At 47.1% G+C, this 26614-nt stretch overlaps 2 protein-coding genes across 3 annotated transcripts; one reads left to right on the top strand and one right to left on the bottom strand.

The window, feature by feature from the left end:
- Positions 1 to 648: 648 nt before the first annotated feature.
- Positions 649 to 3071, bottom strand: LOC105189241 (limulus clotting factor C-like). Its single transcript, XM_025299518.1, has 4 exons — positions 2703 to 3071; positions 1559 to 1990; positions 1069 to 1370; positions 649 to 953 (listed from the first exon to the last, which is right to left on the bottom strand). Exons 1-4 carry the CDS (start codon positions 3010 to 3012, stop codon positions 846 to 848), a joined length of 1152 nt encoding a protein of 383 aa, XP_025155303.1. The 5' UTR covers positions 3013 to 3071; the 3' UTR covers positions 649 to 845.
- A 992-nt stretch (positions 3072 to 4063) lies between these two features.
- Positions 4064 to 14893, top strand: LOC105189217 (transferrin). Of its 2 annotated transcripts, XM_011151169.3 has the most exons (10): positions 4064 to 4155; positions 8608 to 8825; positions 9988 to 10224; positions 10620 to 10916; positions 11015 to 11175; positions 12074 to 12183; positions 12412 to 12804; positions 13003 to 13469; positions 14319 to 14434; positions 14513 to 14893. In XM_011151169.3, exons 1-10 carry the CDS (start codon positions 4079 to 4081, stop codon positions 14834 to 14836), a joined length of 2400 nt encoding a protein of 799 aa, XP_011149471.2. In that variant the 5' UTR covers positions 4064 to 4078; the 3' UTR covers positions 14837 to 14893. The 2 variants fall into 2 exon arrangements, with proteins under 2 accessions (XP_011149471.2, XP_025155302.1); XM_025299517.1 differs by lacking the exons at positions 4064 to 4155; positions 8608 to 8825 and adding an exon at positions 6991 to 7052.
- The last annotated feature ends 11721 nt before the right edge of the window (positions 14894 to 26614 follow it).

Raw genomic sequence — 26614 nt, 5'->3', positions numbered from 1 at the left:
AACTTCCCGTCAATCTCGATCGGGATTATCGCGTGCGACAGGGATGGTCTCTTGAAGGTATAGGTCACGCAAGCTGTCAGGCTTAACCCGGGACTCAGCTGCGTGTCGTTCCTCGAGGTTTCCACTCGAAACGCCTGTTCAAGCACTCTACTTACTGCGACGGATTCTTATCTCTCGGAAGAAACACGCGGCCCTTCCTTCTTATGAATGACGCTTAATCGTGCATGTGTACGACGTATCTTTGTAGGTCGCGCGTATGAAAGGAAAAGGAGGAAACGTTTCTCTTTGGTGTTTCTCTAGCTTCCGATTAGCGCGTGAGTATCGTGGGATATTTACTATGGAATTCGGCTGGCGAATCCTGATGAACGTGGATCTGCTGCCGATGTTCTTGACGGTGATGCATCGCCTGTACGAGACGCCTTCGAGGGCTTCGGCGAATTCTATATGGCCAGGCGTGATGTACACGTTATTGTACTTTATACCCGTCACGGATGTATTCATGGCGTATTCAAGCTCCTCGCAACAGCTATTTCAAAGCTCGAACGAGCTTCCGCCTATCTCGACGTTTTCAATTGATGATGTGAAATCTACGAGAGCACCGAGCCGTTTCGGCGTGTCACCGATACGTGCGTGCTTGCATTCGCGGTGGAATGGGTTCTTTTGTTTCACGACGAGGGGCGATGAGGAAGGAATTAACAGGAACGGAATTGGCGACGCCGATATTCGACTTATCGATATGTTTGTGTCCGTGTATTTGTGCGCGTACAGCTCGATGCAACAGTGAAGTTCGTCGCAGAGAGGACAATTATCGAGTTATCGTGGAAAGTGCTTAGCTGTCGGAGACTTCATCTAACGATGATATCGTCCGTATTCGGGTGTCGACCAAGACTGGGCGGGCCGCTAATTGGTACGCTCTCCACAACCTGATCGATCCAATCGATGTACACCGAAACCTGTGTGTTTTTGATAAACGCTATTTAGTGAAGTGACGCGACCCACGTAGGCGAACAGCACCCACATGATGGAATTTCCACAACAACAAGTTTCTCTTTTCTGTGCTTCACGCACCTTGGTGAAGACGGTGTAGAAATTTGGGTCGCATACGCTGGTGCCCAGTCTACGCGGGCTCACGGAAACGACTCCGTGCACCTCCCAGACGCTGGAATTCGGCCGCTGGATCACCAGTCCGCCGCCACTGTCCCCGTTGCATACCCCGGTGCCATTAGCCCAGCCGGCGCAGAAGGACGTGTAAGTTAGGTACTTGCGAAAGTCCCTCTTCTGATTCTGCCGACACTCCTCGTCGGAGACGATTTTCATCGTGGTCATCCTCATGGTCGCGCTAAACGTGTCGTTCTCCGTCAGACCCATGCCTATAAAGCTTTCACAACTCTAGAAGCCGCTCGTTCAGGTCAGTCGTGCAATCATCGCATGCGTATCAACGTCATAAAACCTCAACAAGGAAAAGAACCGAGAATTCTTCCGATATGTTAGATGAGACATTTACTAAAGCAGAAACCGGGCTGAGTTTTTCCTTATTCCGAGCTACCGAGCTACCCACCAGCGACCAGTCCAAATCCGCCGTTTTCTTGAGCTTCCATCAATGTCACATCGAAATGCTGAGGAAGGCAGACGGGTGAAACGATCGAGTCGATGGCCGCGGCTCTCTTCAAGATCAGCAACGCAATGTCCGATCCGTAGTTACTCTCATGGTCCTGATACGCGCTCTGCAGTCTGATGCTCTCCACGTCGATCACCTGCGCGTTCTCGCCCGCTTCCGTCAGGTTGCTCGAGAGAATCCCGAGAGCGACGCGCACCGTGTCCGTGGAGGTTTTCCAGAGGCAATGGCCGGCGGTCAATACAACGCGTTCCGCTATGAGCGTGCCGCCACAGAAGAATCTCCATTCGCCGTCCTCGTGCGAAAACAGGGTCGCCTGCCAGGGTAGCGTCTCCTCCTTCTCCACGCGCCATCCCCTTACGATCAGTGCTGCGGCTAAATCACGGAATAGCTGAGCGATTCGCTGTCACGCCTGATTTCTTAGCATGTATCAATAGCGAGCGATTATTTGAGGCTCGTTTGGATTGAACTGATCCGAATCTACATGGTAGATAGTAAGCCTTTAACCTTTCGTTTCAAATAATTTTGCTCAAAATTGTACTAAGCGAGCAAAATTGTACTAAGCTGGGTTCCAATTGACTGGCAAGCTGAATTTCGCTTGCTCGAGCTGGCGAGAAATGGATTTTCGTAAATTAAGCAATGTCATTGAAAAGCTATGTCTAGAGCTTCTTGAAGTCCTTATTTACGAGTATAAAGTTAAAATTTTTCAAAGTTCTGTATCCAACGTGGCGGCTAAAATCATAATTTTATCTCATCATAATCTGCTATAAGAAAATGGTAAATAGCGAAGATACACAAAATTTTTATCCGACATCTTTGAAAAGTAACAAATACCAAAATAACGAATAAATATAATTTATAGCGATAAATTGTATCATAACAAAACTATTAAACTGCTAGAAATATCAAAGCGCAATATTCCGCCAGTCAAGAGCCTAAAGCAGGGTGGAAAATGTTTTTATTAAATTATAGAACTCGGAGCAAATGGCTAAAAGGCTTTCCGCAGCTACTGTAGACCGAGCCTTAGTATTGGCACCCATTCAACTATTGTTTTCATTGGCTGACGCGAGAGCATCGATTGGCGAACCTGTGGAGTCTCTCACGCCACAGGTAGGAACGCATTTCAGCGGAGTCTGACTCCATGTGCCGTCGTGGAGGCACACGATGCTCGAAGATCCTTTACGACGCTCGTAGAAAGCCGGACACTCCAGAAGAACTCGCGTGCCGACTGGAAGGGCTCGGTCGCAGGACAGCCACCCCTCATGACGACCCCACATCGCCCGGCATCGTTGGAGCGCACCGTGCGCCTCGACAAGCGCCGGACATGTTATCCCTTCCGACTGGTTTCCTGAAATATTTCCCGTACATACGCACGTGTGTGTCTTATTTCGTGTCATTATTTTTTATGCTCTCTTCCTTCACCCTTTCGAGCTACTGAGACTTTCGTCGCCCATCAGACCGGACCCTTGAGCTCATTTGAGAACGGATCTCATATTACCGGAGGTAAATTCGTCGCAACCCACCCTGTGGACAATCGTCGCGTGCCGAGGGAAGGTGACGAGGGTTACTCACCGGCGATGCAACTCGGAACGATAGGGGACCAGCGATTGTCCCGACAATAAACCTCGCTCGGACCTTGCAAAGAACCCTCCGTGTCGCAGGTGTAATCGAGACGCGTGAATTCGGGAACAATTTCACCCGGCCGGCACGACGAGCATCCGCTTACGCTATAATGCGTCGCCGCTTTGGCCGCAGGTAGCCGACAAGCGCCTTCGGGCAGCGTTAGCCCGCACAGATACTCCTGTTCGTCGCTCCAGTCGTAACAATTGAGCTGGAAGTTACATTTTAATTCAGGTCGAATGCAACCGCCGTACGCGCAGCGGAACCAATTTTCGGGACATCTGTAAACGCGGAATAATCAATGAGACCGATGTGTGTTTTGTTTCGTGCAACCGCGAGGAAGAGGGGGAGGCGGGGGAGGGGGGAGGGGGAGGGGGGGATAACCGCTTCCATGTCGGAGCGATTTGCATGCAAATTACGTACTCACGCGCTCCGCACATTTCTGCGCTTTCGTCGGACGCGTCTCTGCAGTGCCGAATGCCGTCGCATACTTTGACTATCGATAAGCACTGCGGCCCGCTTTTGCACGTGAATTCCTCGTCCCTGCGAAGAAACGGCAGGACAAGACAATCTCAATTCTCGATCGACGGGAGATACACATTTAAATGACGAGTGATCAGCGCGAAAGCAGTGAGGGATTTTGCTCGGTTGGTTTGCTCCTGAAGGAAGACAAGTGGTGGGGACGAAGCTAACGTCCAATACGTCGATTGTCCGACCACCAGCCTCGTCTGAACGCGTCGACGATCGTTCATCAACAAGAATACGAATGATTTTATCGATCGGTCGACCAACCTGCACTTATACCGCGTGCATTCCTCAGCTTCGCAATTAACCGCCGCGCACATGCTAGCGTCCTCGTCGCTGCCGTCGACGCAGTCCTTCACACCGTCGCAGACCGTTTCCTGGTGCACGCAACCTCCGTAAGAACAACGGAACGTGTATTCGGGACACAAGTACTCGCGACAGGTCGTCACGTTCTCGTCACTCCCGTCCGAGCAGTCTTCGTGACCTGGCGAAGAAGGCTGCCTATAGACTCCACCTTCAAGTCTCTCGAGTGCCGAACGAGTATCTCTCAAAATAGGCTCGCTATAATTTCTCTCAGCTTCGCGCTTGATCTAGTGATACAAAAAAGGGAGTGAAAAAGTGAGCGATATTGACCCAAACTGCAAACATTTAGAACCTAACGGATTATCTTGTATGCCGTACAGTAGTAGTTGTAAGACAGCATTTTTTAACCAAAAAAAATAACGGGAACATGGCAAAAATGCATCAAAAAGGTCCGAATATTGGCTACTTAAGGTAATGAATGGACAGACTTAACCCATTGGATTTTATGCTTAGACTACGTGAGATACTATCAAAGTAACGTATATAAAGGAAAAAGAATAATATGAAAGTCATGTAAAAGTTCAAGAAAGAAGAACGATTGTTTAAAAAAAATTTTTTAAAGACAAATTCATGCGGCTCCATACTCATTACTTTCGCAGTATTTTGCGACTCCAAACTCCTTCCTTATGCATGTTCAAGGCTCTAGGTGCTTAGGTGTGGGTATGAGTGTAGGTGTGAGTGCGGATGTGAGTGTGCATGCGTGTGTGTGTGTGTGTATGTATGTGGGTGGGTGGGTATGTGCGTATGCGCACTAATTCTCGACCGGTGATTTAATTGCAAACAGTTTTCATCGGTTGTTTACGTACACGTAAAAAGACACACACACAAATATATACAGGGTGTCTAAAAAATACCGGACCCTCCGAACAATTTTGCAGAATCACATTTTCATGAAAAACTTCAAATACAAAAGTTGTAGGAAATCGAGTAACGGACTTGATGATGACCTTGAATTTAACCTTGGCCATGACCTTCAAGGTGATTTGGAGGTCAACTTGAAAAATTTAAACTGGAATCCCTATTTTTATTACACTGTTTTTTTCTACGAATTAGTCTGAACAACTTTTTGTTAAAAACATTTTTTTATTTGCCTAATATTTTTTGAAATATTTGAGGAAAACTTGATAACTTTTTTAATATTTGACTTACGATATCTCGCTAATTATTTGTCGGAAGAAAAAATGGTACTAAACTTTCTTGCTTCATTTAATCTCAAGAATATATTGTTACAATAGCGCCCTGATTTTTGTTAACTTACTGATTCTTGGAAATTTCAAAATCATCAAATTAACAAAAATCACGGCACTATTGTAACAATATATTCTTGAGACTAAATAAAGCAAGAAAGTCTAGTAGCACTTTTTCTTCCGACAAATAGTTAGCGAGATATCGTAAGTTAAATATTGAAAAAGTTATTAAGTTTTCCTCAAATATCTCAAAAAATATTAGGCAAATGAAAAAATGTTTTAGACAAAAGTTGTTCAAATTAAGTGGTAGAAAAAAACAGTGTAATAAAAAATAGGGATTCCTATTTAAATTTTTCAAGTTGGCCTCCAAATGACCTTGAAGGTCATGGCTAAGGTCAAATTCAAGGTCACCATCAAGTCCGTTATTCGATTTCCTATAACTTTTGTATTTAAAATTTTTCATGAAAATGCGATCCTGCAAAGTTGTTCGGGAGGTCCGATATTTTTGAGACAGGGTGTATACATACATACGCACACACAGTCGTGTACATGCATAGAAAGGGAGTTTGGAGTCGTAAAATATTGTGAGAGCGACGAACCGCGGGGTCTCTGTACAACACACACACATGCACGCACACTCATATCCACACTCACACCCACACTCATACTCACATCTAAGCACCTAGGGACTTATGCATGCATAAGAGTTTGGAGTCGTAAACTGCGAAAGTAATGAGTGTGGAGTCGCATGATTCCGTCTTTAAAAAAATTTTTTTTAAACAATCGCTCTTTCTTGAACTTTTACATGACTTTCATATTATTCTTTTTCCTTTATATACGTTATTTTGATAGTATCTCACGTAGTCATAAAGCATAAAATTCAATGGGTTAAGTCTGTCCACTCATTACCTTAAGTAGCCAATATTTGGACCTTTTTGATTCATTTTTGCCATGTTGCTGTCATTTTTTTGGTTAAAAAATATTGTCTTACAACTATTACTGTGGTATACAAGATAATCCGTTAGGTTCTAAAGATTTGCAGTTTGGGCCAATATCGCTGACTTTTTCACTCCCTTCTTTGGAACTTGTTTCTTACGAATTGATACAATTGCTGCAATTGATTTGCTCGAGCATTACAAATTATGCTATTGAGCGCATCGAGTGTCATCAACGCATCCAAGCGTACAATGGATCCCCTCCGGGCTGCGGATTCAAACGATTTTATTCAGCTGGAATATCCCGGCGTACAACGAGCCTATTCTACAGGTGTCCTCCCGGCAAACACGTACCGTTGCACACCTCGCGAATAGATATGCACTCTCGACGAGGAGTAGAACACTGGAACTCGCCATCGGAGCAGACGTCATTAAGATCGCGGTCGCAGGCGAACTCGTCGCTGGCGTCCACGCAATCCGTCAGGCCGTCGCAGCGTGCCGCGCGAGTCACGCAAGCACCATAACTGCACCTGTACATGTGCGTCGGACACCTACGAAAGCGAGAGAAAAAGAAATGATACTTTTGGCTCTCCACCTCGGGTCAGCAGGTGAAAAATTACCAACGATCAACGAGTCCAAGATATCCAGCAACTTAGTGACCGAAATGACTGACGAAATCAATACAATCTTACAGAACGTGACGGCATAATGCTGCGACTTCGTCCGAAGAGTCGGGGCAATGAGGGACTCCATCGCAGATGCTCGTTAATGACGCCACGGTGCCATCCGCGCAAATAAACGCTGACGGTGAATACGTTTGATTGATTTGCTGCGTGCTAACGCAGCGTATCGCGCTGTATCCTGAGGATGCAAGCGAATATCCATGGTTATACGATATCGCTTTCATCGCTGAATTGTCTAGCTAATGACACTCATTCGATATAAGATCGAATTATGTAACGTCTTATTAATTGAAAAATTGTTCCCCGCTTTAATCTCTCAATTTATTTATTTTATTTATTCCTTCGTACTTTTTCGACCTGCGCAACTGATCTCTTTCTCTCACTCTCTCTCTCTCTCTCTCTCTCTCTCTCTCTCTCTCTCTCTCTCTCTCTCTCTCTCTCTCTCTCTCTCTCTCTCTCTCTTTCTCTTATTGATTATTGCTTTATTGTGTGCAAACATACCGAGAATCGTCGCAAATGATGTCACCAACGCAATCATTTCTGAAGAAGCAGCTCTGAAAATGACTCTTGTTTCATTCGCGGTACGAAATTGAGCGAACGCGCGGAGCTACTCGTCTCTATATAGACTCATAATTATTCGCTAATTATTCCGTCGCTCGTGCGAGCAAGATTTTTTATGACAGCTTCGGGATTGAGTATTTTGTTCTAGAAGTGATATAATACGGCTGTGAATGTTATCTCGTTATTATCAAGAACAAAGATTTGCGGGTTACCGCGTAACCGCGAGTGTATTGTGCCGCGAGTGTATTGTAGTTTGCAATATTTCAATCTGCAAGAATGCGATTACGTTTGCGTTGCGTCTCGATCTCTATCCGTAACAAATGTGCGCAATTAGTTTTCGCGGTAACTTCAGCGACTCGATTGAGACACACACACAGTTTCCGTGATGAGCTGTGCTGCGTTTATACAAATCTAGCCGAAAAGAATCGGCAAATATTTACTTGTCGATGAAACATTCGATGTCCACATTTAGTCACCGCCGACTACTTTCTCTGAAAGTTATCGCTACCCGATAAGCAGATAATTCCCGTTGCGTGTCGAAGATATCACGTCATTGGCAAAACACCTGCTGTGACGTAATTGAGCAATTATGAATCTGTGCGCGAAGGAAGATGTTAAAGGTGTCAAAGTTCATCGAGGATCCGCCGGAAGAAGCTACAAAAATAATAAAACCGATATCCTACAACTTAGCGACAGATCTTATCACATCTATCTTTATCGCACATACCTCGAATGCAATTCTGTAACTTTAGACAAATCTCAGTCGTACCCTTTCTCAATATATACGTTTAGAATTAGGTATATTACTTTTTACTGGCCTGCGAAATTTTTCTACACGATCGAGATTGAAAGAAAAATTGCGAGGAGAGCGGCGGGGAAAGTGCGACCTAGCCAATACGCTTTGCGCATAGAACTCCGTCGCAAGTTCTAGGTCGAGTAGAAGAGATCGTTCGAGGCATTTTAGTACGTGAACGCACCGATTGAGATGGCTCACACATTGCGTCAACGGTTCAATCTCCGAAGGATTGGACGATGCGATTACGAACCGATGTTCAAGTAACGTAGTACGTGCGCGTGTACGTGTGCGTGCGTGTGTGTATATGTGTGTGTGTATACAGGGCGTGTGCGTTCGTTATCGGAGGCTTCTTATCATTCGGTTCGTGCGAAGAGGCAGGCGGCACACCTAGTTCCGCCTGTGTGCCTGTTCATGCCGCAGAAAGAGACTTGATCGTCCCAGTCCTCATCAAACTGTCGTTAGATATCGTCCGAGAATCGATCATGAGGAATATCGTTCTGGTGATCCTGCTCGCCGCGCTCGCAAACGCACAATTGAAATGTAAGTCACGAAATCCCGCCGCTCGACATTCTTCCATCGAAAGTGTTTCAATTACCTCGCGCGCATTGATCACCGCGACGAGTGTCGCGCTGATCTCCACCGGTCGCACTCAGCCGACGATTGAGTCGCTGAAGATACGCAAACGCAAAAGGAAAAAAGATAAATGCAACGTGAAACGCATACGTGTCTCTCACCCCATTGAATCGGCTCTTCCCGCCCGTACAACCAGTTTCTTAGTATGAAAGTAATTATACGCGGCTTGACGCGATGCGGTGGTGTCATAATGCGGCAACATCACACCGGCGACGTCACACTGTGTCGTTAATAATGGCCCTCTTAATCACACGTGTGTTAAAGGGTCTCGCATCCCGAGTGGTCCGGCGACAGAACGTCTTATTATTAAAACAAATAATTGCTGAATTCTCAGTGTACTCGCATCAATGATCTGCGGATTCGCATCCGCAGTGAATCAAGATAATCCGTAGAATGTTATCGTTATCTCCGTTCTATTTGATCTCGCGCGTCCGAGTAATCTAATTTTAATTATCGCGGCGATATGTCGTGTTGCAATATATTGGCGCCACGGAAGGTATCGGTGATTGGATAATGCTTCCTTGAAGCGTACAGATTGTGGCAAAATCGACAAGAGATACGTGCATCTCGAATTGTATTTGCTCGTCCTTAGTAAAAGAAATATTCAAAAAACTAAATAGCAGAAATATTCAAAATACATCACAGAGATATTTTAAGAATGCCACAATATCCTCAGAACATCCCTGTGATATATTTTGAATATTTCTGCCGTGTGAGACAGAACTCAGAGATTTATCCGTAAATACTTTCCGCCGGAATTATCGTTTTCCCACACGTGAACTAGCCGCTCTTGTATTTCCGTCGGGTGCGCAAAAATTCAACCGATGATTGTATTACTAAGGACAAGCAAATACAATTCGAGATGCACGTGTCTCTTGTCACGATTTTGCCACAATCTGTACGCTTCAAGGAAGCATTATCCAATCACCGAAAATTCAACATCAATTTGAACATTTCTGCTGTGTGGGATTCGTTGCATCGGTATCTCTATTTGTCCGTTCGAAATGAAACCCCGTGAAAAATCCGACCTCGAGGCTGCACGTATATCGATCGATGTGCGATATTTCAGACAAGTTCTGCGCTCCCGTGGAAACGATAAACGATAACGCGTGCTTCGCTCTGCAACGAGGGGACAGCGAGGTATCATGCTTTCGCGTGGCGGACAGCGCCGACTGTGCGATTCGTTTGGCGCAGGGGGAGGCTGATTTTGGCGTCTTCAATGCGGAGGAATTATTGCTGGCGTACCCGTTCTACCAGAACAACATCGTGCCCATTCAGCAATTGAGACACAGGGACAAGCCACTGGGTAATATCGAGTACCGAATCTGCCGTTTCTCGATCTCTCCTTAATTATCTCGAAAACTAGCACGATTCGCACAATTCGGATCGAAGCCACTTTCTTCCGAGGTGATCGGTATCTCACTGCAAACCCGAGTGTGTTATTTTGACACGTATAAACTGAAGCTTTCTTCACGCTTTCCTTGTTGTCTGAAATCACGTCATTTGATGCATTTCGATATCACTTAACGCGTTTAAACGCGTTAAACGACGTGATTTCAGACAAGACAAGATACGCGTAAAGGAAGCTTCAGCTTATACGCGTCGAAATAACACACTCGGGTTTGCGGTGTTCTTCCGCATCGCACGAGAAGCGAGGGAACGGAGACACACAGGTGAGAAAGCGTCATTGAATTTCCACAGAGGAATTCGAGTTCCAAACGGTGGCGGTGATGCGCGCGGATCTGACGCAGATGATCGGCCCACCCGGCGCGGGTTTCGACAACCTGAAGAACGGTGGCCTTTGTCACCCCGGCTTCAGCAAGTCCCAATGGTGGAACGATTACATACTCAAGTACTTCGAGAAAACGGTGAATTCTGCAGAATGCCGCGAGAACGTGAGCGTCGCTGAGAACGAGGCCAGAAATCTCCGAAGTTTCTTTGGGAAGGCATGCAGGCCGGGCGAATGGGTCTCCGACAGCTCCATTGACCAAGAATTGAGTGAGTCTCATGTTATCGAACAATCTATTGTCGAAGCGATCTTATCTCGCCGCAATCTCTCCGCTCTTAACGCACTCATTATTCGTTTCTTCCCGAAGAGAGGAAATATCCAGAACTTTGTGCCCTCTGCGACAACCAGGCAGGTTGCACCTACAACAATAAAGCGAATCACGGACATCGCGGAGCTCTCGAGTGTCTGACTAACCGCCGAGGTAACGTGGCGTACGTGGCGCTCAGTTACGTGCGCCAATATCTCAAGGTAAGTTGCTACACAATAAACCTTCTTGTGAAGTAACATCTCTTGGTAAAGATACACCAGCTGTGGTCGGGGTCGGTGAATCCTTGAAGACTGTCGTGAATTTTCACCCCATGCGAAGTTTTTGTTTCGATCTTATTGGATGTTAGTAAATTGTCCGCTGCAAACAATAGCTTCTCTACTCTTCTAATATTCGCTAATGATAAGACATTTGTTTTTCTTTTATTTCTTTTTACTTTTTTATTCCTTTTTGGTAAATATGCACATTAGGTCAACCCCTTCAAAAGTTCATGACCTTGATATATGTTGTTGCTAAGGACATGTTCCTGAATGTTATGCAAAAATTGCAACCGTCGCTCATTGTTTATTAAAAAGTTATTAACAAAAGATTTTTCAAAAATAGAAAATTTTCCGACATCATGTATAATATATATTTAAGAAATGAATACGTATTAATTCTTGAATAGGAGACGAGGAGCTGCGCCCCCCACCCGCGAGAAGAATTAACTTAACCCAACCTTAAATGTTACATTATTATAGCTTGCTTCATGTCCTTAATAACATATGTCAACATCGTTGAAATTGGTGAGAGAGAGATGTAAATAAATCGTAAAACATATCGTATATAGCACGTGTATAATACGTTTCATAATACGTGTATATTCATTTCTTAAATATATACATGGTGTCGGAAAGTTTTCTACTTTTTAAATTTCTTTTGTTAATAACTTTTTAATAAACAATGAGCGACGGCTGCAACTTTTTGCATAACACTCAGGAACATGTCCTTGACAACATATATCAAGGTCATGAACTTTTGAGGAGGTTGACCTAATGTGCATATTTACCTTCTTTTTATTTTTCGTTCTCTTTCATCACTGATCTGCTATTTCTCGCCCAGACGAACAACACGTTCGAATTCTTGTGTCCGAATGGCGAAAGGCTTCCTTTGAGCTCTCCGACTCCGTGCGCATGGATCAAGCAACCGTGGAGCGTCGTCGCCGCTAGAACGTACGCGAGTAACAATGGCAATCCATAAAACTTGCAACCTGTGTATAAGATAATATATAATAGCAGAGAGAGTAGCTAATTTCGGGAAGTAAAATACACGGCTTCCCTTATCCTTTACCTATCTGGATCTTTTCGTTGGTTCAAGAAAGAAGTGTCTGGGAGTTGTTTGCTATAACTTCTTTTCAAACTGTTCGAGCGCGCATCTCGCTGACAAATATTGGCTTTCAGAGAGGTCGCGGACATTCTCAGGACCAAGCTGCCGAACTGGCTGAGAGCAGACTCGAGCGAAATCTGGAAGTTGACTCTGAGCAAAATTATACAGGAGGACAGCTTGGCCATCAACATGACGGAAAAGTTGTCCTTGGCAGCGTATTTGAGCAAAGGAAGGGACATCGATCTCGCAGGCGGGCAGACCTGCGACAGGACTATCCGCTGGTGCACGGTCGGCGATTTGGACACGAATAAATGCAGATGGGTGGCGAGAGCCATGATGGCGCTCGGCATCGAGCCGCGCATTTCTTGCGTCCAGTCGAACACCGTGTTCGAATGTTTACGCAAGATATCTGAGCAACAAGCGGACATAATCACCATCGACTCCAATTACGGCTATGTGGCGCGGAAGTAAGCATGACATTTCAAATTATGATCGACTGGACGTGAAAAAAGTCTCCATTAATTTGAGTATCTTAGCTTCATACATGAGCTCATGTTTGATCTAAATATCGAGAAATATATTCGAGAGATTTCTCACGCTTTCGCTTTTATGTTATTTTTATGCCACGATCCTACTTGTCTTCTCTCTGTTCGTCATGTACGCAGAGTTTACGGCTTGTCAACGGTCTTGTACTGCGAAACCGAGACGGACAAGAATAGCGTGATAATCGCCGTGGTGCGCAGTTCAGCGGACAATAACTACCCCATAAAGAGTTTCCAAGATCTGAAGGGTAAAAAGGCGTGTTTCCCCGAGTACGCTGGTATCAGCTGGCTGAGTTTCGTCAACATCGCGAGGAAGACGGGAATCATCTCGTCCACGTCCTGTGACTACCCGCTCTTGGCATCCAAGCTATTTTCCGGAGCCTGCACCCCCGGAATAAAAGACCGCGACCACTCGCGCACCAGCGCCTCGGCCGATGTGTCGACCAAGCTCTGCTCTGCTTGCATGCGTTCGAATAACACGTCTTGCGCGGTGAACAGCACCAATCGCTATTACAACGATAAGGGAGCCATGCATTGCCTCGCAGAGAGTGCCGGCGACATCGCATTCGTGGAAGTGGGAAACATCAATGGTGAGACGATTATCCGTCATCATCCCGCGATACAAACGGTCTTGCACTGCGAAACCGAAACGGACAAGAATAGTGAGACAATCGCCGTGGTGCGCAGTTCAGCGGATAATAACTATCCCATAAAGAGTTTCCTGGATCTGAAGGGTAAAAAGGCGTGTTTCCTCGAGTACGCTAGTATCATTATAATCAATCAGGGCGATCAATCAGACGTGAATCAATCGCGCGAACATTTTGCATATTTTTGCCGAATTGATTATTCTTATATCAGTACTATTCAAGTTACTTTAATATATACTCTTACCCATAGGCGCTGACTTAGGGGGGAGGAGCAGAGCACTTTTGGCCCTCTCAATAATTTTATTGGAGGGGCGTCGCCCCTCCAATAATTTTACCCTCTTTACTGGTTATTTAACAACCATATACAAATATACAAAACAACCAATAATACAAATGAAAAAATATTACGCATGCCTTACTCTATTCAGAGTTGAGCTGTCACTGCTTGTCAATGCGCGGGCTCAATTTCCCAGCAATGCGTGCAAGATTGAGTGAGAAAAAGAAGGACGGCATGACATTTTTTTTAATTCAAAATGTCCTAACTTATAAGTTAACTTTTAACATCCTATATAACCTACATACTTCTAAATACTTTCACCCCTCCCCCTGGTAATATAAGGACTACTAAGAAAAGATCAATACTTCTTGCCCCCCAATATTTTTCCCAAGTCGGCGCCCCTGCTCTTACCGCTCTTCAAGTAACCGCGTTTTGTGTTATTGTCAAATTTCACCCGATTGTGATGTAACCTTCCACGAAAGAAAGAGTCGTAAGGCATTCGATTGATTTTACAGACGACGCTACTAACCCAGATGACTACCGCATTTTGTGCAAGAATGGAAGCCTGGCTGCAAATCCCGGGTTCCATGTCGACGATACCTGCCCGTTGTCGGTGATAATCGACAGTGAGGTGAGAGCAGCTTGAGGAAGAAGAGGAAAGTTGAAAGAAGAATGAAATGAGGGATTAAAATGCGATGTATTCTTTCAGGTTGTCGGACGGAAAAATAATACGCAGACCGACACTACGGATATACTGCTGGCCCTTTTGAAAATGGAAGATTGGCTAGGATATCGCGTGGATGCCGAGAGACCAATCCATGTCTACGGCCCGTTCAACGGTACTTACAACCTTCTCTTCAAGGATTCCACGTCCGGTCTGGTTTCCACAACGTCGTCGACGAAAACGGTGGAAGCTTACAAAGAACTCTTCAGTCACGTGTATCAGTGCTCGACCGGCCAGCCGACAGCAGCAGCTAATTTTATCTTCGTACTTTCAGTCGCGCTCTACCATCTTCTTCCTAGTCACACATAGTGTAGCAAATGTATTTTCCAACTCGAACGTCTACGATATTTACGTAAATATATGTACACCTATCATACTTTTTCTTCCTTTTTTATTTTACTTATCATCCTCTTTTATTCTACTTATCAAAGGTCGATAAGCTTTTGTATCATTTGCGATAACAGATACAAACCCTGCATCTTCTCGTATTACGAAATACTGCAAAAGAAGACATTTATTATACTTTTCTATCCATCGGAATTTTTTTTCGTTTATCTAATGTGCTCCCACATCGCACAAAGAGAGGAACTGCAGGAACTTTACAAAAATGGGTAAATGTTCACTTTAGGGGAGTCAGCTCCAATGACTTCGACCTTGATATATGTTATAGAGGACATCTTACTGAATAACCTTCAAAAGGTTTTAACCGTCGCTCATTATTTATTAAAAAGTTATTAAAGAAAGAAGTTGAATATAATGAACACAATTTTTGGACACCATGTAAATTGCTCACACTGTAAACAGACAATTTGTTTTGTTCACATGAGTGACAATCTTCCTGAACCGTTTTTCAGCTGTCGTTCATTGTTTATTAAAAAATAATTAACAAAATCAGTTTCATAAATAGAATGTAATTTTCCGACACTGTGTACATATTTAACGAATGAGCACATTCTATACATATCCTATACATGCATATATTCATCCTACTATTGACCTACAACTTCATCTGTTCTTTTAATTCCAAAAAATTTTTTTGGTAATTATGCAGAAATAGGGACCACCTTTCGTTGTCAATAATTTTCACATATGTTATCAAGGTTCCGTAATGTTATTCTGTAACGAGTAATGTTCTGAAAGTTTTAATCTGCGCTCATTGTTTATAACAAAGTTATGAACAAATGAAGTTTCATAAATTTTTCCATACAGTTAATCCAAACACAGTGTATATATACAATAGAAAAGTAGGAAACAGTACATATAAGAGGGGCTTTGCCTCTTCCCCATACCCCCTTTTTTCTTTTTTGGTCACGCAGGGGAAATCCCTCATGGATACCCCCTCCCCTTGGGGGGGAGGGGGTTATGTCGGACTCTTACCGACTAAAACCCCTGCGGGATGTCTACCTGTCGGACCGTGAGGAGGGGAGTCAGGGGAACTACTCCCGTATTCCCTCCCCAACCCCCCGCCCCAGGGCTCCCTTCCGGGAGCCCCTCGCCACCTGTGTACCGCGCCCTGTTCCACGAAGGGAATCCAGGGCGCGGTCCCCGGCGGGGGTTACCCCCCGTCGGTTGGCCTTCTGGTGTCTCCTACCAAGGAGGGAGGGGACAACCACCCCCCTCCTTACCCCCCTCCCTGCTAGTCAGGGAGGGGAGGATTTGTAGGGGAGCGGGCCCGGCCCCAACCGGGGCACTTACCTATCCGGTCGCTTGGGAGGGGGAAGGCAGGGAAGGCGTCTCGCTGCCCCCTACTCCCCCCTTTGGGGCCGGTATTGGGCTCGGGGCGGCCGAGGGAGCTCCCGTCCCTCGCGGGTCTGGGAGCCCTCCTCGGCCGGCGCTGCCCCGAGCCCGTTGTCGCTCCCATCGTCCTCCTGGGGGCGTCTGCCGCCCGGGAGCTGCTCCCCGCAGCCCCGGTGCGGCCGACGCCCCCATTCGGCGGCCTCCTTCTGGGACATCACTGTCTCGCAGAAGGAGACCGCCACTGACCACACCTTCTCGCTCCCGCACATGGCTTTGACCATTTGCGGGAGCGAGAGCTCCCCCTCTTGGCACCCCACCGCCCCGCAGAGGACACGACGCTCCCCGGCCCATGCTGGGCATGCGACCAGGGTGTGGTGCGCCGTGTCCTCCGGCGCGGGGCAGTGGTGGCATCGAGTGGTGAGCTCCCTCCTTATCCGGCACAGGTACCGACCGAAGCACCCGTGCCCGGTCAGCACCTGTGCCAGACGGAAGGATAGTCCACGTCCCCTCCTGCCTGTCAATTCGGACAGGCAGGGGCGAACAGCCGCTGCCGTCGCTGGCTCGGGACCCCGGGGGTCGGACAATAAGTCCTCCCACCTCTCCCGGGTCCGGGCCTCGGCTTGGAGCTTCAGACCCCTTAGGGCCCTGGCCGATATTCTTCTCTCCCTGTGAAGCTCCTTTACCCTCCAGTAAAGGAGATGCCGCTCCTCGGCTAGGAGCTCCACAGGGAGGACGCCGACCAGGGTGGTCGCCGCCATGTACGACACGGTCCGGTACCTCCGAATCGATGAGCACGGGCCTCAGGGCCTGCCGCAGTGCGCACTTGCCTCTGCGGCAGGCCCCCAGCTGTGGCGCCCAGATGGGCGCCCCGTACAGGGCGATCGAGAGCACCGCCATGACGTACAGGCGGCGAGCCCTCCATCCTGGGCCCCCTTGGTTGAGCGTCAGGCTGGCCACCGCCAGGCCTGCCTTGTGCACCCTGGGGGCCAGTTTCCCAAAGTGGGGTCCGAAGCTCCACCGGCTGTCCAGCGTCAGGCCGAGATATCTCATCGTCGGCCCGACGCGGACGTGGACTCCATCTACGAGTACCCGGGTCCCTGGCGACACCCTCCGACCCCGGCCGTGAAAGAACACGGCCTGTGTCTTTTGGGGCGCCACCTTGAGACCCAGGTCTCTGATGGTACTCACCACCGACACCAGTGCCGTCTCCGCTAGGAGGCGGGCTTCCCCCCAGCTCTCCCCCCCGGCTACCACTAACGTGTCGTCCGCATAGCAGACGACGTGGCAACCGGGGGGAAGCGGAGTGCGCAGCACCCGGTCGAACGCGATGTTCCATAGCAGGGGGCCGAGAACCGACCCCTGCGGAACACCGCGCTCCATAGCGCGCCGGCCTTGGACCCCGCCCTCCACCGGGAAGGCGAGGTCCCTGCCCCCGAAGTAGGCCGAAATTATTCGCCGGAGATAGGCGGGCACCCCATGGTGTTCGAGGGCCCGCCCAATCTCCGGCCAGGGCAGGGTATTGAAGGCATTCGTTATGTCCAACGAAACCGCCAACAACACCCCGCCCTCTTCCTCCACAACCGCCTGGGCCAGGTCCCGGAAGCATTGGATAGCATCCAACGTCGATCTTCCGGGCCTGAACCTGTATTGGCGGTCGTGGAGATCCGGCCCCTTCGAGGACAGATGCTGGACGAGGCGGTCTGCAACGATGCACTCCAGCATCTTGCCCACCTCGTCCAGCAGGCATATCGGCCTATAGGCCGACGCACTCCCGGGTGCTTTGCCCTCCTTGGGGAGGAGGACCAATTTGGCCCTCCTCCACTCTGGGGGGAATACCCCCTCCTTGAGGCACCCGCTGAATACCCTGCGCGTGGCTTCGGACAGGTTTCCCTCGCCGAGGGCGAGGGCCCAGGCTCGGCCAGGAATTCCGTCGGGGCCAGGGGCTTTCCCCTTGGCCCCGAGCCTTTTCCTGGCCGCGGTGAACTCCTCTGGACTCACCGCCAGACCCTCATCCCAATCACCCTCCCCCAATGGGAGGGTCGGGATCATGGGGGGGCCCCCTTCTGCCCTCGGAAAGAGGGCGTCCAGGAACCCTTCGAGGGTCTGGCGGTCCAACGTCTCCGTTGGTGGGGGCGCCCATGGACGGATCTTTCCCATGACCCTTTTGTATGGGCGCCCCCACGGATCGTCGTCCAGGGAGCTCACCATCTGCTCCCAGGCCGCTCGCTTGGCCTCGACGATGACGACCTTGAGGGCTTTCCTGGCTTGCAGGTAGCCCTCTCTTGTCCTCGCGGCATCCCCGCCTCGTCACCGGGCCCGGTAATACAACCGTCTGGCTCGGACGGAGGAGTCCCGGAGTGTCTCCAGCTCCTCCGTCCACCAGTACATGGCCCGGCGCCGGCGAGGGTGGGATTGGGGCATCGCGACGTCGCATGCCGACGCCACGATGCCCACTATTTCCCCAGCCCCGTCCGCGGGATTGGGGTCCCACTCACCTGGCCCCACATTTAGGTGCCAGGTGGCCGCAAGGACGGCCGCCCGAAACCTGTCCGAATCGAATCGATTAAGGGCCCATCTTTTGGGGAGGGGAAAGTTCCCCTCCCCTGGGCAGCGGGCCAGCACCTGTGTGGGTTTGGGGAGGCGGAGGGCCCACGCTATATGTCTATGATCAGACAGCGATTCGCCCTCCGCCTCCACCCTCCATTCGTGGAACATCCCAGCGGCCGAGGGGGTGGCCCAGGTCAAATCTATGACTGAACTCCCCCTCGGCCGTACACAGGTGCTGGTTGAGCCCCTGTTCATTAACAGGAGGCCCAGCCCCGCTGCCCAGCCGATCACGGACTCGCCCCGAGGGTCCCTTTGCCGGGGACTGCAACCCCACCCTTCCGAGTGGGCGTTGAAGTCCCCGGCAATCACGACAGGTCGGGGATGGCACCTACGTACCAATTCCCCGATCCTGTCGAGGACCCTCTTCACTGGAGCGAGCTCCTCGAGACCGGCTTTATTCCTGCGGTAGGGGAGATACACCCCCACCACAGTGATGGGCCCCCAATCGACCGCCATGTACGAGGACCCGTTCTCCCTAAAAGTACAGGGAGGGGTCCCCGCCGCAGGGTTCGCCACCATGGCCATCGAGCCGTCCGGGCTGCCGAACCAGTTCGGACCTGGTACCGGCACCCAGTACGGCTCGGCAACCATCTCCAGCCCGGCGCCCAGCTCAGCCATTCTCTGCAAGCAGAGATCCTGAGCCCGGGCACCGCGGCCGAGGTTGGCCTGTAGGGCCCGGAGTAGCGTGAAGGCTAAGCCTTTCACGCCTCCTCCGGGCTGCCTACTTCCACCTCCTCCTGCGAGACCCCGGGCGGCAACGCCGTTCCGGTTTCACAGGAGGAGGCTCTGGCCTCGGTGGCTTCCAGTGCGGGCGTCTCCGCGGAGACATGGGGGGTCCCTACCTTTGTGGCCTTCTCCTCTCGGGGGTACGAGGGGGGACCAACCAGAAGGGGAGTCAGGGGCAGCGCTCCCTCCGACTCCCTTTTATCTACAATCGTTGGGGGTGTGCCCGGGGGCTCCACCTTTCTTACCTTCGGGTCATCTTCGTCCCTGTGGGCCTCCTCCTTTTCCCCTCTTCTTTTCCTTCTCGGCAAAGGTGCCAGGTCCTCGATGGTCTCCGGTTCCCAATCCAGATCCAGATGAGATTGCCCGTGAGCACACCTTCCTCCTGGACTTCCAGGACCTGGACTTCCTGGACCTCCTGTGAGGGGGTCGGAGCCCTTGTAGCTCCTTCTTCCCTCGGTGGAGGGGGGCCTTTCTCTTCCCCTCCTCGGGCTTAGTGGGGTCCGGTTCTCCCCCGGCAGTGGGGGTTCGGGCCTCCCCCCGCCAGTAGTCTCCTTGCCCTTATCCCTCTTTCTTCCTTCTCTCCCTTTTCCTCCCGGGAGGGGGTTTGCAGGCAGGCCCTCCGATCTTGTGATCAGAGGGCCTGCCCGCCTCTGCGCACACCAGGCAGCGCACCGCCGCGGTGCACCCCTTGGCGCGGTGGCCGGGGTTACCGCAGCGGTAACAAGTACCACTGCGGTCGACGGCGCTCATGCACCGCTCGCGCACGTGTCCCCGTTCCAAACAACGGAAACATATCGTCGCGCGAGCGGGCAGCGCCGTCACCCCGGCGCGGGTCCAGCCTACTGGAACCCGCTCCGCGGTCTTCCCCATACCCCCTCCCCGAATAAATCCTAACCTAATTTAACATATTGCATCTCTATACGAAAAGATTTCCTTAAAACACACAACACCTAATTGTATACAGATTTAATAAATTAAAGTAGGTTAGGTGATAGATCTTAAGAGAACTTATTCAACAATGTTCAAAAATATATAAAGATGCAATAAGTTAGGTCAGGTTAGGATTTATTTGGGGAGGGGGTGCGCCCCTCTCCCGCTTATATATACTGTTTAACATTGTTTAATATATATTGTGTCTAAAGAAAGTGGGCTTTATCTGTAAAATTTCGTACAACTTTTTTTGTTAATAACTTTCTAATAAACAATGAGCGACGGCTAAAACCTTTTGATTGTGACTCAGGAGGGTCTCTTTGATAATATATCTAACAGACAAGGTCATCGGAGGTGGATCCCCTAAACAGGAGTTTTACCCTTATATAACTTCTTTTGATAATAACTTTTTAACAAACAATGAGCGACAGTTAAAACCTTTTGAAGGTTACTCAATAAGATGTCCTCTATAACATATATCAATATCGAAGTCATCGGAGCTGACTCCCCTAAAGTGAACATTTACCAAAAAATGTCCTATCGCAGGATTACGATAAGCACGTTAAACGATGTCACCGTAATGTTTCTTTAACCCTTCAACGCCCGACTTTTTTATAAATGTTTTAAGAATTTGAAGAATAAAATTTGAGTTCTTTTGAATTGAGACTATAAATAGTGATAACCAGAAAAAGGTCAGAATTTTATATCTATGAAAAACTACCTTTCCAAGCAGAAACTACTCCCAGAAGCGAAAAATACGCCTGATCGGTTAAGGCTTTTTTCTAGTTTTAATAATTTTATATCATATCTAATGGCTGGAAAAATTCCTCGAAACATAAAACTCATATTCAGAACTTGATCTTTATTTACCCGGAATGGAATTGCATAAAGCATCGAGAGATATAGAGATGCACGGAAAATGTAAAGTAATAGTCTACTTCTGAACGAATAAATTTGTATTTTTTTTTGTAAATATAACGGTAAAAATAATAAACATGGACACACTCAGAGATGGTTATCCAGATGGAAAAACCGTGAAACAATGACTCGGAAAATCAGCATCAATCGTTTACTTCTGAATCAAGAGGCACGGTAGTGCTTCGCGCCAAGTTCAAGCACAACGAAGTTGCGCCCTAATAGCGAGGCACGCCGTGCCTATATATTATTATTTATTATTATTTATTATTTACGCGAAACTGCGAGTTTAAAGGAGATGAGATATTCACATCTCAGCAATGGCTGAACCGATCGAGGTTTTTCCAGTCCCAATCGATTCGGCCTTAAAAAATACAGTCTGTAAAGTAAGAGCGTGTACGGCATGTATGGCAGTTGGCTTCAAATATCTTCCTAGTTTTTTTGTGAGCCGATATATGAAATCTTTATCGTGAATGCTTTGTCATAAAAGATTTAATTGGCGTCGAACTCTAACCTGAGAAACACGTTAACCGCCATGAGTGCCGCATACGCATCGCGCTACGAGGCTGTGTTCCTTTCTTCCCACCCCAAAGGACCAAAAATGTCATATGCAGTGGCTGCTAAATACATGGGAAAGTCAAAATCGTTCGTGGGTTCGGGGCTAAGTGGGTTCAGCAATATAAGTAGATTAAAAATGTCGATGACTTGCCAGAACGTGACTCGATAGGCAAAGTGACACCGAATATGGAAAAAAATTGTGAATTTGTTTAAGCGGAACCCGACCTTAACATTGCGACAAGGAGCAGCAAAATTAAAACAGAAGGTTATAGAAGTATCACATACAACTATTCGAACCCATCTCCTTGCGCATAACCTCAAATATCGAAGTACAATGAAGAAACCATTGTTAGGCGAAAAACATGTGACGAAAAGATTCGCTTGGGCAAAGGAGAATTTGGACCGAGATTGGAGCAACGTGATCTTTACGGACGAAGCTTCTGCTTGGGGATATACTGTCATCCAACCTTGATCAATAGATTAATATAACGGACTATTAAACACCCTGTAAAAGTTCATCTTTGGGGTTGCTTTTCGAAACAGGGTTTTGGAGCATTGCATTTGTTTACATACAATTTAAATGCTCCGAAAATGCTTAAAATTTATGAGAAGTGTTTGTTGCCGACTGCTGAACGATGCTTCATAAAAAAAACGAGGACTGGATCTTACAGGAAGACAACGACCCAAAACACCGGAGCAAGCTTTGCACCGAGTGGAAAGAGCAGTCTGGCATCGTCACACTTGATTGACCATCGCAGTCGCCAGATGCAAATCCCATTGAAAATGTGTAGGCATATCTCAAGCATAAGCTTCGAGGAAAAAGAGTATGCACTTTGAAGCAGCTGACACGACAAATTCGTATCATTTGGTGGTCTTTACCGAACGAATACGCAGTCAACTTAGTGAAAAGTATACCTCGGAGATGCCAGGCAATTATCAATGCCGGTGGTGACTGGACTCATTATTAATGGTATAGCATTTTTCTTCTCATGGAGTACAACAAATCCATGTACTTAAAAATCATTAAAAATAAATTTTTCTACACATTAACCCGTATTACGCTCTTACTTTACAGACTGTAGGAAGCAAAATGTTCTTGTGATTTTTATGTACGTTGTCTCAAAGTGGAAGTATTTTAAGATAAAGTCCGAATCACGGAAAATTTCGATTCAGTAAGAAAGTAAGAAACGTCGCACAGGACGCACAGGAGTGGGGATATGTGTGCATCTCGCTTTTCCGACACCAGAGGCGCTACGAGAGCGCTGAAGAAGCAGACAGTAACGAGTAAGCAAGAGATATTAGGTGTAGTAAAAAGAAATCCATTATTTTTCCAATAGATGGCTTTAGTTATCTGTATCTCGCGTTGTATAAGTTCGATCGGGTTCCACTAGTTGGCGTTAGAAAGATGAGATTTTATACTAAAAAACTTTTCTGACAGTTTTGTGATTAGTTGACTCAGTTTTGTTTGAGCATGCGTCAAAGATGGACACTAGCAAAGAGAAAATACGCTATGTTTTACAGTTTTTCTTCGATAAAGGCGAAAACGCAAGCCAGGCGGCTGAAAATGTGAATAGTGTTTATGGTCCTGATACTGTAACAACCAATCACGCGCAATTTTGGTTTCGTCGATTCCGTTCCGGTAATTTCGATGTCAAAGATGCACCACGCACTGGAAGGCCAATTGTCGAAAATATCGATAAAATCATGGACATTGTCGAGTCCGACCGTCATGTAAGCACTGTTTCGATTGCCCAAGAGCTAAAGATTGCACAAAAAACCAGTTGGAACCATTTGAATAAGGCTGGATACAAAAAGAAGCTCGATGTATGGGTGCCACACGAGTTAACGCAAAAAAACCTCATGGATCGAATTTCCATCTGCGAATCGCTGCTGAATCGCAACAAAATCGACCCATTTCTGAAGCAGTTGGTCACTGGTGATGAAAAGTGGATCACTTACGACAACGTCAAGCGAAAACGGTCGTGGTCGAATCGCGGTGAGCTGGCGGAAACGGTGGCCAAGCCAGGATTGACGGCCAGGAAGGTTTTGCTGTGTGTTTGGTGGGATTGGCAGGGAATTATCTACTATGAGCTGCTCCCCTACGGCAAAACTCTTAACTCAGAACTGTACTGTCAACAATTGGACCGTCTGAAGGAAGCAATCGCCCAGAAGCGGCCAGCTTTGGCCAATAGGAGAGGAATTGTGTTCCATCAGGACAACGCCAGGCCACACACATCGATAGTGACTCGCCAGAAGCTCCGGGAGCTTGGTTGGGAGGTTCTTATGCATCCACCTTATAGTCCGGACCTGGCACCAAGTGATTACCATCTGTTCCTGTCCATGGCGAACAATTTTGCTGGTGAAAAATTCGCTTCAAGAGAGGCTTGTGAAAATCGACTGTCTCAATTTTTTGCCAATAGGGACGAGGACTTCTATGAGAGAGGCATAATGAAATTACCTTCAAGATGGCAACAAGTTATCGAACAAAACGGCGCATATTTGACCTAAATCGGATCATTCTAACTATGGTAATTAAAGCCTTCAATTTCATGCAAAAATAATGGATTTCTTTTTACTACACCTGATATGTTAGAATACAGTATAGGAAAAAAAATGTCCGAGAGAGAGAGAGAGAGAGAGAGAGAGAGAGAGAGAGAGAGAGAGAGAACGGGAGAGAGAACGGGAGAGAGAACGGGAGAGAGAACGGGAGAGAGAGAGGGAGAGGGAGAGGGAGGGGGAGAGTGGGAGAGAGGGAGAGAGGGAGAGAGGGAGAGAGGGAGAGAGAGAGAGGGGAGGGAAGGAGGCAAGGAAGGAACAGGCGAGAGAGAGAGAGAACGGGCGAGAGGGGAGAAAGAGAGAGGCAAAAAAAGGTGAGAATACTGTTTGTATGCGTCACGGTATGTTATGATGCACTTCATTTGATTGCCGGTCAGCTGATGCTGAGTAGACGATGTGATGAACTGTGCCACCGAAAAATCAATACCGGTGCTTATTGACGCGTCGTCCAGGGAGATCGCACTTCAATTTTAAGGTCTGCTTGATACAATTTATAATGCAAGTGGTGCAGATAATATGCGAATTAGGTGAAGATAATTTACCAGTAAATATAAATTAATGACATTTACATATTAGTAGTATATGTACATGACGTATATACAATGTAACACATGATATTGATAAAAAGATATCTTTTTAAAGGTTATTATTATTCAAGAAAAACCTAACGACAAGAAATGTACGTTACATAAGTTTCTGCATGTAAAATTTATAACATAAGTTTTTACATGTAAAATTTTTTAAAACTTACCTTTTTAAACAAAAAGGTAAAAAAAGGCGCCAAGTACAAGCGCAACACGTATTGTGTTTTAGAAATTTCAAATTCAAATTATTTTTTTAAGGTATTGTTACGTCCTGGAAGAGGAACGCAACTTGACGCTTGCTTTCACAAGCTCCGACGTACTCGCAAGTCTGCGGTGCAGATCAAGGATCGGAATGACCCCTTTTTCTAGCGCGGACGTACGTCGGTGGTCTTTTATTTAGATCAAGGAACTGAATCCTTTTACTTGGGATAGGACCGTGAGCGACAATTGAGGGAAGGAAGAATTTTTTGTTGAGAATAATTAGTTGCAAAACGTGATTGGCTTATAATTACAAATAATTTGTTTTATTGATGATTAAAACGGAAGTTCACAATGAAATAAAATTTACGATTTTATAATGTGTACGTATATATATATATAAACAATCGCGGTCTGAGCAAAATTCCGTGTTCGTTATGTCCGACTGTGATCGAAAAGATTGGGCCACTGACACCGGATTTTACAATTAAGGATGAATGCCAAGGGGAATAGGAAAAAGGAAGAAAAAGGAAAGGAAAAGAAAAGAGAGAGAAGAAAAGATGAAAAATAAAAAGAAAGAGGGCACTCAGGTAAAAGAAAATATAAATAATTTACTGCTGGTTCTCTGATCTTAGTCGACAATGAAAAGTGTAATTGCTGGGTATCTGTAAGGATGGACCCAAGTTTTGCGCCAAGAATAGGAAGCTGGTTTCGGCAGGATCGCTCGCAATGCCCCAAGAATGCACGAGATCGTTGCACAGAATAATTAAGGACTGAAGTAACACTGATCTGTTTAAGCCACTAGTAAGCTAGATTGTTAGGAGACCTTGAAGGGGTGCTGGAGAGAAGCTTTTGTCCTGGCTGCGGGTCGGTCGAGAAATGAGTTGGCCTTTTGGCTTTTCTCAAAACGTCAGCTTGGTTGAGAGAGTGGGGTTTTAGGGAATTGTTCCAGAAGATAATTTTGTAGGAGATAAAATGCATGTGGCAATAAGAGGATTTCGAGAGTCTTTTGTTTAACAAAAACATGGCAGCTATCTTAAGAAGGAAATATCGATATTTCTAAGAAGGGTGTCGTGATACTGTTATCGTTGACTAAGCGCGTGGGAAACAAGATAAGAGTTGGTTCAAGATTGTTAGTATTTCCGGAGCATCGAAACTTCCAGAGATCGCGTCGTGTGGTAACATGCCTGAGCACATTCGGCCATATAATAAGTAATAATAAATTCAATTTGTCTTATTTATAAAAGAAATCTGGAGTGCGCGGAGTCCGCAGGAT

The sequence above is a fragment of the Harpegnathos saltator genome, unplaced genomic scaffold (genome assembly GCF_003227715.2).
Source record: "Harpegnathos saltator strain DR-91 unplaced genomic scaffold, Hsal_v8.6 scaffold283, whole genome shotgun sequence".
NCBI classification, from domain to species: domain Eukaryota; kingdom Metazoa; phylum Arthropoda; class Insecta; order Hymenoptera; family Formicidae; genus Harpegnathos; species Harpegnathos saltator.
This window is presented reverse-complemented; position numbering and strand designations above follow the sequence as displayed.

Coding starts and splice junctions, on each gene's coding strand:
- LOC105189217 (XM_011151169.3), top strand. CDS start 4,079: ATGCTAGCGTCCTCGTCGCTGCCGTCGACGCAGTCCTTCACACCGTCG. Junction 10,225..10,619: donor ACACAGGGACAAGCCACTGG/GTAATATCGAGT, acceptor GAATTTCCACAG/AGGAATTCGAGTTCCAAACG. Junction 12,805..13,002: donor TACGGCTATGTGGCGCGGAA/GTAAGCATGACA, acceptor TCATGTACGCAG/AGTTTACGGCTTGTCAACGG.
- LOC105189241 (XM_025299518.1), bottom strand. CDS start 3,012: ATGACACGAAATAAGACACACACGTGCGTATGTACGGGAAATATTTCA. Junction 1,991..2,702: donor TGGCGTGAGAGACTCCACAG/GTTCGCCAATCG, acceptor TCCGTGATTTAG/CCGCAGCACTGATCGTAAGG. Junction 954..1,068: donor TCTACACCGTCTTCACCAAG/GTGCGTGAAGCA, acceptor AAAAACACACAG/GTTTCGGTGTACATCGATTG.